This window comes from Hippichthys cyanospilos, chromosome 10 (genome assembly GCF_059441005.1).
Source record: "Hippichthys cyanospilos isolate Australia breed blue-spotted pipefish chromosome 10, RoL_Hcya_1.0, whole genome shotgun sequence".
Taxonomy (NCBI): Eukaryota; Metazoa; Chordata; class Actinopteri; order Syngnathiformes; family Syngnathidae; genus Hippichthys; species Hippichthys cyanospilos.
Window position 1 is genome coordinate 12,510,737 of NC_142378.1, and position 12,983 is coordinate 12,523,719.

A 12,983-nucleotide genomic window follows, 5' to 3' on the forward strand; every position below is an offset into this window, starting at 1 on the left:
AGTTATTAAATCCAAAAGGTTCATTTAAATGTTTTCCACTCTGCACAGATAATGTTTAATTTTGTTCAATTAAAACATGGAAACATATTTGTTCATCATTTAGACTGTATTTTTATATATTGTTAGGACTTACTACACCACAGTAGTTATGTAACCTAAATATTTTTTGACCCCCCCACCAAAAGAACAGCACATTTATGATTTTCAACCAATTCTGATTACGTGGTTCACATCTAAATAATAAAACTCTTCTTAAACATTGGCTTAATAAAGTATATCTCTCACATTTGTACAAAAACACCATGAGATATTGTGGACAGAAGTATATTATGCATGTTTACATCAAATTCTTATAATTGCATTGCATTGCATGTGCTCAGGTACGTCATACAAATTAACATACTACAGTACACATAATGCATCAATAAACAAAACAGTAGAAAATCTTAGGCATACTGCTAAGATGGATTTCAACTCTCCATTTAAAGATGTAAATAACATTAAAATGATGTTACGGTGTGTCAAAAAAATAGAATGTGGGCTGTGTCACAAAAGTAGAAGATTTTGACATGCAACTGAGAACTGGTTATACCAAACACTGGTGTTTTTGGTGTAAGATAGAAAGAAAAGGCCAAAGATAAACTGAGCAGACAGGAGATAATCCATTTATTGTGAGCAATGATGGCACAAGAATAACATCTGACACAATGGAAAAATCAACAACTCATGTCAAATGTCTAAAATGTGTAAGATGACATTAGTACATCATCTATACATTTTTGCAGAGTTGAGATGGGGTTAGGAAAGATAGGGACAAGTACAGGGTAAAACAAAACAAAAAGAATAACAGGGAATTTTGAGTATCCATCTCGAAAAATCAGTCACCTGGTGGTAGTCCAGCTACACCATTGTTCATGATCCAAACAATCTGTGAAGATTAAATACAATATGTAGACAAAAAAGAAAGCTAGGTTCACTGAAAATATGAAAATGACATCACTGTTGCCCAGGACTCGTTACATGGGCAACTTTGATGTAGTTTTCAGTCTAGAGCACTTGACAAAATGGCTGCCTCCTTAGATGGATTACAGTGGGAGTGCAATGTTTAGACCAAGTGGGTATAATACAGTATTATTGTAAAGAGAATGTTTGACTAGACTTTCCCTTTAATATCACTGATGAAGTTAAAAACACAACACTTCACACTAACTAGTTTGTCAAGAGTTTGGCATAAGAACATCAAAGCATAATGTGTATAGGATTCATTGCTTGTCTTACTCACAGAACCATGCAGAACATAATGAAGATGTTCCACAATGCAATGAAGATGCGAAAGTATCGTAGGCTGAGCAGAAAGTCGCGAATGTTGTCGCCTGCAAAAGATTAAGACAAAACAAAATATTAAAGCGCAGACGCTTTATTATTAATAATTTTTGTACTTTCACACACCTGTTGTTGGATTTCTGGACTCATCTCCAAATCCTTGTGATTCTTTCCTTTTGCTTCAACAGAAATAAACTCACGCTGTACTATTACCCCATTTAATGCCATTATAATCATGTGTAAATTTCATGAATTATCCGTTGAGGTGTTTTGTGTGTTTATGTTTATGTCAACATTTTTGTTTATTTACAGCTATGGTGTTGGTCTTACACTAATGTGATTATTTTTTTAATAAATAAACTCACAGCTTGAAATTCAGCACAGCTCCTGCATTGATCAACAAGGTCCTGGAAAAAGATAAAGAAAGCTGGCTGTTATTGCTGTGTTGTCAACGCACCAGATAGCTGTTGAGATTAATTTCGCATGGAACGAGTTAGTGACACTTTGATTCCAATGAACATAAAAAGCGAGTATTAGGCATATATATGACAGCTAAATCTACTAAACACACGAACATTTGAGTTTTTCTAGTACATTACCCGAATAGCAGCAGATCTCCGATCATGGTGTCAACATTAACGCTACCACCTCACTTCCGTATTCGCACCCAGCAATTTGACCAATAGGAATGATACATCCTAGCAAAATATTTGCCCTCACTTTTGTTTGCCAGGTACAGGCCCGCCACGTTAAAGACAAGCGTTAAATGTGTCTCAAAAAACCCCCATAAATATTGATAATCGTCATTCATTTAGTATAGCTCCTTGCTATTGTAAAGTTTTTATTAGCTATCAAATCAATTTTAGGATTCAATTGTTAATCTCTCCTTCTCTCTCAAATAAATATATATATATATATATATATATATATATATATATATATATATATATATATATATATATATATATATATATATATAAAATGTCACACTTTTAATTAAATTAATTATTCAATTATTTTGTAAAAGCGTATTTTGCACATAAACCTAAGAAGGAAGTCACTGAAAGACATTTCTGAGCCACGAATGCAGAGCAAATATTGACCTAAAAGGTGAGATGCAAAACAATTATTGACCTAGAAGGTGAAACGCAAAAACCTATTGTCATGTGTTAGCTTCTAGGTCAGTGCTCATGTTCCTATTTGACTCCCACCAGATGTAAAATCAAGGATAAATCGTGAGTATCTTTCCAGGATCCCGTAAAGATACTTTTTGCATTTAGGTTTGAAATAAGAATATTGGGATTTTTCAACCTTCTTGAGCGACAGTCAGCACAATGTTCGTGTGTGTAGTTGTCAGAAAGGACAATACATTTACACACAATAATAGTAACGTTTGGTGATTAATACACACCGTCTGAATATTTTAGAATTAGCTGTAGTTGTACTTAAGTAGCGACATATATTAAATGTTGCTACCACTGACTTACTGTAGTTATCTGAATACGTTGGCCGTTGCAATTCCCTGTTTGTGTTTTAGCGCTATCTAGTGCCGGTAAGTGGCATTGTTCAGCATGAACTATTATTATTGGCGTTTATAACATTTATCTTATATGTTATATCACGCGGGGGCGTATGGAAAACTGAATATATCATTACATATGCAGATCTGATTCGGGATTAAGGTCACGCATAGTAATAAATGCGGTATGAAAAAAACTGTATCGTCTCAATGTTGCTTCGGTGCATCTGTTTCTCTGACAGCCCCATCCTCAATAGCGCAATAGTGCTGAAGACATCAGGAACGTTTTATGAAGCAGCTGCTGTGAAAACCTGCCGTCTAAGAACTGGAGCGGCTGGTCCCGCGCACATGCCGTGATGAAGATAAAGATGGTGGTGATGGCGATGACGATGATGATGATGATGATGATGATGCGGGGATGAGTGGTATTAATAGGATTGAGTGTCTCAGCCTTTCACTGTCGAAGCCGGGGGGGCTTGGTGGAGAGTCCAGTGGACCGGGTTGTGGGGAGGGGGATTTTTCCGATCCCGACTGCACAGTTGGACATTAAGAAGAGCGAGGAATCACCTGGATAACAACATGGATGTGCTGGCTGCCCTCAATTTGGGTGATTTAGCTCAAGCTTTCTCTAAAATGGGAATGTTTCCTGTATTTGATGTAGCTTATTACATCGTGTCCATCCTCTACCTCAAGTATGAGCCAGGTGAGTGAAAAGAACATTATTGTACAGGGTGTAACTTGTTTTACCTATTTATTAATGAGAAATGGAAGTTATATACCTGGATTAGCTGGGATTTTCTAAATAAGAATATCGTATGTATCAAGAGATAATAAAGTTTTTTTAAAATTTTTTTTACTCAAACGGTTATTTGACTGTCTATCAGAAATTAAAATAAATGTAAATGAAGTTAATATTACAACTTTTATTCCTTATATGGACTTTTTGATTATTTTATATGGCGAGTGTTTCTTTTCCATTGAGAGCTTAACCTGTTACATAAAGTGTGCTGCTGTCAAAACTCAGCTTGCTTCAGTCTGAGGGAAAGGCTGACCCCATTCGCATACATGGGAAATCACTGAGGTGAATTAAAGCACTTAGGCTGCTGACATTGTCCAAGTTTTAAGTCCTTTGAGCAGCAGAGCCTTAGGCGGATGAAATGTGAGAGACGCGCTACACATGCCAGAAACTTGGGCAAAATATAGAAGAGCCTGAAATAGACGTCAGTGGTCCCACAAAGCCCCCTGTGCTCTTGCAGGCTTCAGGACTAAGTTGTGCTATGCAGACTGAATGTTAAACATGCAAGAATTTATGGTAACTGTTCTTGTGCTGAAAAAAAAGTTTGCCTCTTACTTCTCATTGGTTTAAACATGAGTGGAGTGGGTTTAAGCAGAGATGTTTTTTTTCTCTTTTGTTATGAACACCCAAACACATAGTTTTTTTGCTTATTAGCATCATTTATAAAACGTCCAAACAGTGCACACAGTTACAGACATCCAAAAAGTGATGTCAGAGTTGGAGATAGCTTTGCCCAAAGGCATCTTAACAGCAATTCGCCCAAATCCAATTACTATTTGTTTACAAATGGAATTATTATAGATTGTTGACAGGGACTCACCTTTATATGAATTGCTCAACATGCATTGCCATGGAAGAAAGTCCATTTTCTAGAAATTCTGCTCAAATGTTAATGTTTACGTTTCTACATTTGTTAAAGAATGTATTCATGAATGTATTCATCATTTCATGTGGTCATTGAGGCTGAGGCTTTAAATTCGTGAATTCACGTCTGTTTACATTGGAGACAATTTGATTGTCAAATCACTTGTATTGATTTTTTTTGCATGATTTTTTTGCTTGTTTTATCATGAGCAGTGAGCTTCTGAGCATTGCTCACTGAAAGACATCAAGGGTCAACATTGGTGTAGGACTAGACGAAGACAACTGTTGTGGTCAATGGTTTAAGACATGTAAGGCGGGGAAGGAAGAAGTGGAGAAAAATCTATTCTTAGGATGGCATTTCTCAGCATCAGATTGCTTTCAAAGTGAGCACCCTCATACACCTGTTGTTGGACATTTATGAGAAGCGCTGCTCACCGCTTCATTAACTCTGTGTATGAGTAGTAATGTACCCCTAAGGTTGTTAACTACATGTAAGCAATCTTGCAACCATGCGATATCCAAAATGATCAGGATGTTTTCCAAGAAAATCCTCTACTGTATGTACTGTAGGAAGCAATGGATGTGTTTCTGTCTTAATATTTACTGCCAGTGTTGCTTGTCAGTAAATGAGCTCGTCTTTCTGACATTATTGACCTAATAGTAACTATTCACACACACATAACATTGTCCTTTCTTACCAACAGTAAACAGTCAACAACAGTAAACAGTCAATGAGTTATGATGAAAGTTTACTATCAAGGTAGTGCACTTGATGGTAGTTCTGGGTGTGGACACAGATATACCACATGGACACGCATGGCAAGCACTGATAACAACTTTTGAAGGTCACTGCATCATGTGTAAGGTCACAGGGACTAGCAGAAACTCCTGGCACCAAAAATGAGTCAAAACCCTGAATGGATGGATATTATGATATTAATCCATCCGTCTGTGGTTGCTTGGGTAATGACCAATCACAGATGATCTGTTTCCTGATATTAATTTTATGTGTGTTTTTCTAGAGTACAGTATATTTGCAATGTTTACGCCTGTGTACATTATTAATACAGTATAGTACATTTACTGGCTCCAAGGTGCATGTTAGGCAAACTCATGAGCTTTACTACAAGCATTGTTTTGGGGGTTGTAGTTTTCACTACACTGCACTGCAGGAGTTTCTAATATTTTGGTTATCATAGCTCATTGAATCCCAAAGGCAAATTATTATGTGTATTTCAGTGTCCAGACACGTACTATTTTATATTTATTTCCATTTTGTTCAAGCTCTTAAATAAGGCAAAATGTAGTACTAAAGTAATTGATAACTTTGGATCATTAAGTACTAAAGTAACCAATTATATTAGTGTTCAGTACTTCAAATACTACAGTACCTCAAATAATCAATAACGTACTTTAATTAGTACTTAATTAATTAAAATAATTGATTACTTTGGCGCCTGATACCTGAAGTAATCAATGACTTGAGTACTTGATTAGCAAAGTAATTGATTATTTAGTACTTAATTCATTTAGGGTAAGGGTTAAAAATCTCCCAAAGATATTTGTATCTCTTGTGTTTTTCAAGATCATATGTCTGATTACTGACGGTAACTTCTATTCATCTGTGTCCGGGTTGTGCAGGCTCGGTGGAGGTTTCTCGCAGGAGTCCCGTGGCCTCGTGGCTCTGTGCCATGCTCTACTGCTTTGGGAGCTACATTCTGGCTGACATCATGCTGGGAAGTAGCCCTCTTGACTATTTCCAACACAACAGCCACATCCTGTTGGCCTCTGCTATCTGGTGAGGAAGGACTCACTTTTTGTCCTTTATTCATTTCACTTTTTTGAGCACGTCACAATACCGAAATCAAATGGAAGCACAACTGCCCATTTCCTATCCTGTTAAAACTTGTCCTCTTCATGGCTGGAGCCGAACCAGCAATAAAAAGGAACATACAGAAACAGAAAACGAAAACTACTTTGCGGAATTCCCTTATCCCAGTCCCTATAAACCCCAATAAAAATGAGAGGACCTTGTATGTATGTTTTGCTGATAGTGTACTTGATTGGACAACTAAATCATTTTCCATGTACAATTAAGACCTTTATAAACACATTTTGATCATTTCTGCCGACTCAAAATAACACCACATGCTCAGAGCTCAGGTAACGACCAATCATGGCTCAGCTTGGGAAAAAACCAACCCCAGAAAACAGGAGAATGGTCGTCACGGTACCTGACCCTTTTTTACATGTGATGCCATTTTCAGTCGAAAGCAAAAATGTGTTTTTAAAAGTATTCATGATTAATTTTGTTATCAAATAATTACAGACAAAATATTATTTTGTAACTACTGAAAATGACTAGTTAAGTTCAGTCTCCCTTTAAATGTATATTTTGACAGCACACTTTTTTCAAGTGTATGAAGCACTACACCATCTGCGACTCATTCATAGTTCAGTGTTATTAGGCACATTATGCATGAAGGACAAAAATCTCAATTTTGTAGTTTGTGGTGCTGTTTTTGTAAAACTACCCTACCTGTGTTATAATGAGGGTTGTTTAAATCGTTTAGTTACTGTATTTTTCGGATAATTTTCTTTCTCACGGTGCAATTTAAGGTTTAAAAAATATGGCAATTAACTTAGCATACACAACAACATTTGTTACAGTGAAATGAACTATATTCTCTTTGTCAAGGTGACATTTTTCATATTGCTATTGTATCGAATCTAATCAGATTGTCGGCAGTACCGCAGTGAGTAAAAATGGCCCTTTCAAATGGGAAGCCAAGTCAAAAGTTGTATTTACAATAATAGTTTCAACAAAGTGCCGTTACACTAATTATGGTATGGAATAATATTGCATCTGTGGAATATGAATTAAGCTGCAAAATCCACATGTTTTTATATATCTCAGAGGGCAAACATTATGCCTCGTGCTGTGAAAGTGACATCACAGTTGCTCAGCGCTCAGGTAACAAGCAATCATGGCTCACCTGTCTTCTGTGTTTGGTTATGTGATGTTTGCAACCTGAGCTCTGATTGGTCATTTTCTTTTCCTTTTTCTGAAAAGCAAGTGGCAAAAGCCTCAGGTGACAACCAATCAGGACTCAGTTTGCTAGCATCACCAATCTCAGGAAACAGGTGAGCTGTGATTGGCTGTTACATGCGCCCTGATCAAATAAGATGTCATGTGGCCATAATATCGCTTTAAGAATATGATGGATCATTGGCTGGACGAAGGGGAAAACTTCTACATTTTGTGACACCAGTCTTGGAATTGTGTTATACACCTTGAAACAGTCTTTTAAAGTTTTTTTGTTTTTTTTTATATACAAATGCAGGTACCTCATCTTCTACTGCCCACTGAACCTCTTCTACAAATGCGTGGCTTTCCTGCCTGTCAAGTTGGTGTTGGTCGCTTTGAAAGAAGTCGTCCGCGCTCGCAAGATTGCCGCCGGCGTCCACCACGCCCACCATGCCTACCACCATGGTTACTTCATCATGGTCATTGTGGGTTATGTCAAAGGTAACATATTGGCAAACAACACTGTCACACAGACAAGCACTGATGCAGTAATATTGCAATGTCAAATATGAAATCAGATTTCCTTCCTTCACTGTTATCCACTGTTTATCCTCGCAGGGTCTGGAGTGGCTCTCATTTCCAACTTTGAGCAGCTGCTGCGCGGCGTGTGGAGGCCTGAGACCAACGAGATCCTCAACATGTCATTGTAAGTTTCTTCTTTCATCATTGCCTATGTGCTAATGCACACGCTCAACCCCCATTGGTCGATTCCGTTGGGGAATAACTGTCACAATTTGCTATATTTAGTGCTGTCACTGACTCTTGAGATGTAGAATGTTACTAACTGCTCATTCATATTGTAAGCACTATCATGAAAATGTCTTATTATCATTGGAAATCATTCTAAAACGATGACATCATTTGACCCTAAATAATTCAAACCTTCATATGATAATGTAATTCGGAGTCTTTGCAAAAAAAAATAAAAGAACCGAAAATAAACATGTTTTGCGCTCAAAACATCCTACTGTCAGATAAAGTTGACAATTGAATTTCCTGCATGCTTAGTGCCGTTGTCCATATATTAGCTAAGTATTCGATTTTGATTGCGATTGTTACATATTAATCATTCCCTATCAGTAATAGTTGATTTTTGGTCATCTTTATTGAATTATTGTTGTAGTGTATTTAAATGAATACAGGTGTGTTACAAAATATTGTGTTCAAGTATCCTAGAAAACGCAGACTCAGTTTCTTTACTCTTATATAATTCGGCATGTGGTGTTTTCAGGCACAAATGGATTTTTCAAAGTCAGGCAGAAAAAAGTCCATCGATACATTAAACGTTAATAACTGTAGATATCTAAACACTGCGGGCTTTCCATTAATTTATAAAGATAACGTATCAACAAAAATGATGGGGTGAAATCACTTTGATATTATAGGTTTCATGCATGTTTACCTAGCCATAGAACAGAATAATCGGTGGGCTGTCATTCTTCAAAAATGGTTGGTACTTGGGATGGTGGCTGGCTGCAATTGGCTGGCATTCAATAAAAAATAAATACAAAAATATATACATTCTTATATGATGGAATGCTGGGATAGTGCAGTCATCATGAAGGTTTGTGTGTGTGTGTGTGTGTGTGTGTGTGTGTGTGTGTGTGTGTGTGTGCGCACGCACAAAAATATTATTCCATATTTTTTTATGATCTGTTTTTTATATTTACGACCAGTTTTCAGTGTGGGTCCTCTTTCATTGGGTCAGCTGGAATAGGCCCCAGCGATGTACACCTTGACAAGGATAAGTGTCAATCGAAGATGGCAAAAATGTTAATATTTTACAAATTATTGAATAAAATTTAGTTGAAAAGGTTAGTAAAGTAACTGCAACTGTTTACTTTACTAATACTTTCTTGCTACACACACAAACACACAAAATGAGCAAGAGAGTGAGAAAGAGAGAGATTAACAAATGAAATCTAAAATTAATTTTATAGATAAAAACAGTACACTAGCAAGACGCTATGCTAAATCAATGAGTTGATGATGATCAATATTTGTGAAATATACCATATAAAATGCTGCTGTTTGACTGCGTTAAGAATTATCTTTGTTAAATTAAAATAAATACAGAAGCGTTAATGCACGCACTTGACTAGATACTGACAAAATATGCCACCTAGTGGTTACAGGTTGTAACACTTGATTAGATGCTCGGTACAGTTATATAGCGATCCAGTTCCAAGAACGAAATGTTCCGAGTAATTCGGGGACTAACCATTTCAAACAATGAATTTGCAGGCATCACAACACAGTAAGATTGTTCTCTTTATCAATTGTGTGGCACTCATTGGTGGCACTTTTTTTTTTCCCATCTTCCCTGCAGCCCAACCAAGGCCAGCTTGTATGGAGCCATCCTCTTTACCATGCAGGAGGCTCACTGGCTTCCAGTGTCCAGGAGCATGCTCATCATCACCTTCACCCTTTTCATGGCCACAAGCAAGGTCTGCATCATGCTACCCTAAACCCACCACGACACTTTAAAATGTAGCATGTGTTTTCTTTTACTGTGAAATGTGTATCTTAGAGGGGAGAAAATTTAAAAAAAAAAGACTTCGGAAATTTCGAAGTAAAATTGTGGTAGAGATGAGCTGAAAATTTCAAAGTTGGAAGAGTTTAGAACGGAGTGACTGATCTGCTCTTACCGCAGTCCTGTCAGCTATCTGAGGACAACTAACAGTCCTGACCGACTCTCCATGTAAAGGGTTAAGACGTCCCGTTAGTCCAGCACAGCTCTAACGCTGTATCGCCGGGCGACGGACATCTGCGTAAGCCGGTGTCGAAGAGGATACGTTCTGGTGCTCACAGCCTTTAAGTTTTTAAGCGTCTACCCATCTTACTTTAATCCGCCGACTCGTCGAGTAACCGTTGAGACGAGAAGGTAGAAAAAACACGCAAATTATATATATGGCTGCTCCTCGTTCTAAAAGATCATTTGCACTTGTTAAGACCAGAATAGGGTTTAGCAGTCTTATACGACCACTCGGGTACGTTTGTTTTAACTTCAACCAACTCTGAGTAACTAAACTTTAATCTAGAATGGCACTGCCGATGCAAGGGCAATATCATTACTTCACTTACAAAAGACTAGGAGGATCTCTAATTTTGGTTTATAAGAATGACTGAGATAGAATAAAGAATGAAATTTTGAAGTATTTATTTAGCGAAAGCAAAGCAAATAATTATTCATAGTATCAAAAAGTACATGGCTGGGCCTACCATGCCCTCTTAATACATAATACACAAAAACACATTCAATACATTTTGTCTTTCAGCTAATAATTGATTAAACCAAGATTTCGTCCAAGGCTATGACAAACCATGCACAAAAACAAGTATAATGAAATAAAGAATTTAAAACATAATGAAAGGAGTGGAAAGTTTCTAAAAAGTCTAATACCAATTTTGGAAGAGAATCAAAGTGATCAGTTTCAATTCTCCTACATTGCGAATTAATGACATTATTAGTTGGGCTATCGGATGGATTTAGAATTTAGAATGACTTCCTTACCGGTTTGCTGCTTGAAATCCTCCGAAGGCTAACAACGTCGCAAGAATTTAAAAAGTGTCCAATTCTGAGAGTGACAGAGTCCTACTCCGACTTGGTGGTTTACACCCGAAGCCTGGAGAGGGTCCTCACGCTTTTGGCAGGCAAAGGCAAAAAAGGAAGCCATGAGTTTTGGGTGTTGGCCTTTTTATAGGACCCCAATCCCAAATAATAATAATAATAATAATAATAATAATAATAATAATAATAATAATAATAATAATAATAATAATAATAATAAAAATGATGATTAAATCCACTGAAATCTTTCTTGACCCCGCCTAGGTGTGGATGACTGCCCGCCACTCTCACGGCTCCCCCTTTGCCCTCATCGAGTCTTGGATGTGCCATCTGCTATTCCGCTCCCCTCTGGGCGGCTCCGAGGAAGACCATCATCACGCTCCAGCCGCCGCGGCCCCTTCATCGCTCAAAAGCAAAGAGGATCTGAGCGAAGTCGCTCGAAAGAGGAAAGCCAAGAAAGCCGAGTAGACTGCGAAACTGTGTCTGATGCGCCAACATGGCTTTCACTCCATGTCGCCTCTCTTTCCGAAGCGGAAAAGGCGCTTTCGTTATGGAGACGCTTTCTGTACGAGCCAAACGCTGCTCTGAGTTTGGCATTTTCATTTACATCTCACAAGGACTGTAAATACAATCATCCACTTGTCAACCTTCCCTGGCCATTTTCAAATGATTTTTAACGTACCCATTCAAACTCGACGGTGGTTGTCCACATTTAGGCCGAGCGCGCTCGTTGCTGGAGTGTCAGTGGTTCTCTTTTGGTCCAGTTCTCTTGTTTCAGAATGGAAAGATAAGTCAATTTCAATCAGAAAAAATGTGAAGACAGTATATTGTGAAAAGAAAGAACTTTTTACCTTGACGCTTATGACTAATCAAAGAATTTGAATAAAATGAAGAAAATATTAGTTGTGTCCTTTCTTTGTGTAGTGGATGACAGTGAAAGGCGATGATGTCATAACAATCAGGAATTTGCTTTTCACACCGAGACAACCATTGAGAAGATTGGAGTGAAATTAAATGTTATTTTTAGGGATATTGTAGCCCTTTACTGCTATTTTCAGCAGTAAAACATTAACATGCGCTATTTTGTGAAGTAAAAAGTTCATATTTTGTCCATCATTTATTTGATAGTGAAATGATTATTCATATACAATCAATATGTTTTAAAACAGATTATTCTACTTGCTATCAAATGAATATGACATCACGTGCTCAAGGCTGAGATTTCCCACCTACTTTATCACTGAGAGAGCATGTTTTTAAAGTCAATGTCAGCTATTTTCTTTTCAATGTTATTTATTTATTTTATCAAGAATGAGCAAAGAAAAGATTTAGGCAGCTCTGATACAATCATTGGAGATGAGTGAGTACCATACCAAATGTCAGTATTGGGACAATATCTGGCCTTATTTCACTGTGATGGCAGCTGATATTAGCATCGGTGACTCCCTTGGAGCAGTTTTAGGATCAAGAAAAACAAAACAAACACACACTCTTTGTGTATGTTTGTGATACCAAAGGTGCTGGCAGGTGACATAGGAGGTGAACTTGAGGTCAAGCACTGAGAAAGTGCTTTTGCTTCTTCATCAATAAAGCATCACTGATGAGCTTTGCAGGAGGTCCATCCAGCATTTAGTACACTCTATTCACCAAGTCATTTTCAAATTTTCACAGATGCCAAGTATCACTTAGTTTGGGTTTAGTAAAAACACACATGGTGATCATCAAGGTGATCAAGAGCAAAGGAATGTTCGTGTCATCTGCTCAGTCCATTAGACAAACACAAACAACACACACACACACACACACACACACACACACACAC

General features: G+C 37.4%; 2 protein-coding genes across 2 annotated transcripts; one reads left to right on the forward strand and one right to left on the reverse strand.

Annotated features, from left to right (window-relative positions):
- Nucleotides 1-638: 638 nt before the first annotated feature.
- smim7 (small integral membrane protein 7) lies at nt 639-1,999 on the reverse strand. The gene is made up of 5 exons (XM_088425908.1): nt 1,923-1,999; nt 1,689-1,730; nt 1,450-1,502; nt 1,283-1,373; nt 639-928 (listed from the first exon to the last, which is right to left on the reverse strand). The coding sequence occupies exons 1-5, from the start codon at nt 1,946-1,948 to the stop codon at nt 913-915; spliced, it is 228 nt and encodes a 75-aa protein (XP_088282034.1). The 5' UTR covers nt 1,949-1,999; the 3' UTR covers nt 639-912.
- Nucleotides 2,000-3,092: 1,093 nt separating this feature from the next.
- Nucleotides 3,093-12,063, forward strand: tmem38a (transmembrane protein 38A). The gene is made up of 6 exons (XM_088426621.1): nt 3,093-3,545; nt 6,144-6,300; nt 7,847-8,031; nt 8,149-8,236; nt 9,920-10,037; nt 11,426-12,063. The coding sequence occupies exons 1-6, from the start codon at nt 3,422-3,424 to the stop codon at nt 11,627-11,629; spliced, it is 876 nt and encodes a 291-aa protein (XP_088282747.1). The 5' UTR covers nt 3,093-3,421; the 3' UTR covers nt 11,630-12,063.
- The last annotated feature ends 920 nt before the right edge of the window (nt 12,064-12,983 follow it).

What these genes read in the sequence shown, in the direction of transcription:
- smim7 (XM_088425908.1), bottom strand. Translation starts at nt 1,948, where the DNA reads ATGATCGGAGATCTGCTGCTATTCGG. An exon ending in GGAGATCTGCTGCTATTCGG is followed by an intron (nt 1,731 to 1,922) that starts GTAATGTACTAG and finishes ATCTTTTTCCAG; the next exon opens with GACCTTGTTGATCAATGCAG. An exon ending in GTCCAGAAATCCAACAACAG is followed by an intron (nt 1,374 to 1,449) that starts GTGTGTGAAAGT and finishes AATCTTTTGCAG; the next exon opens with GCGACAACATTCGCGACTTT.
- tmem38a (XM_088426621.1), top strand. Translation starts at nt 3,422, where the DNA reads ATGGATGTGCTGGCTGCCCTCAATTTGGGTGATTTAGCTCAAGCTTTC. An exon ending in CATTGTGGGTTATGTCAAAG is followed by an intron (nt 8,032 to 8,148) that starts GTAACATATTGG and finishes TTATCCTCGCAG; the next exon opens with GGTCTGGAGTGGCTCTCATT. An exon ending in GAGATCCTCAACATGTCATT is followed by an intron (nt 8,237 to 9,919) that starts GTAAGTTTCTTC and finishes TCTTCCCTGCAG; the next exon opens with CCCAACCAAGGCCAGCTTGT.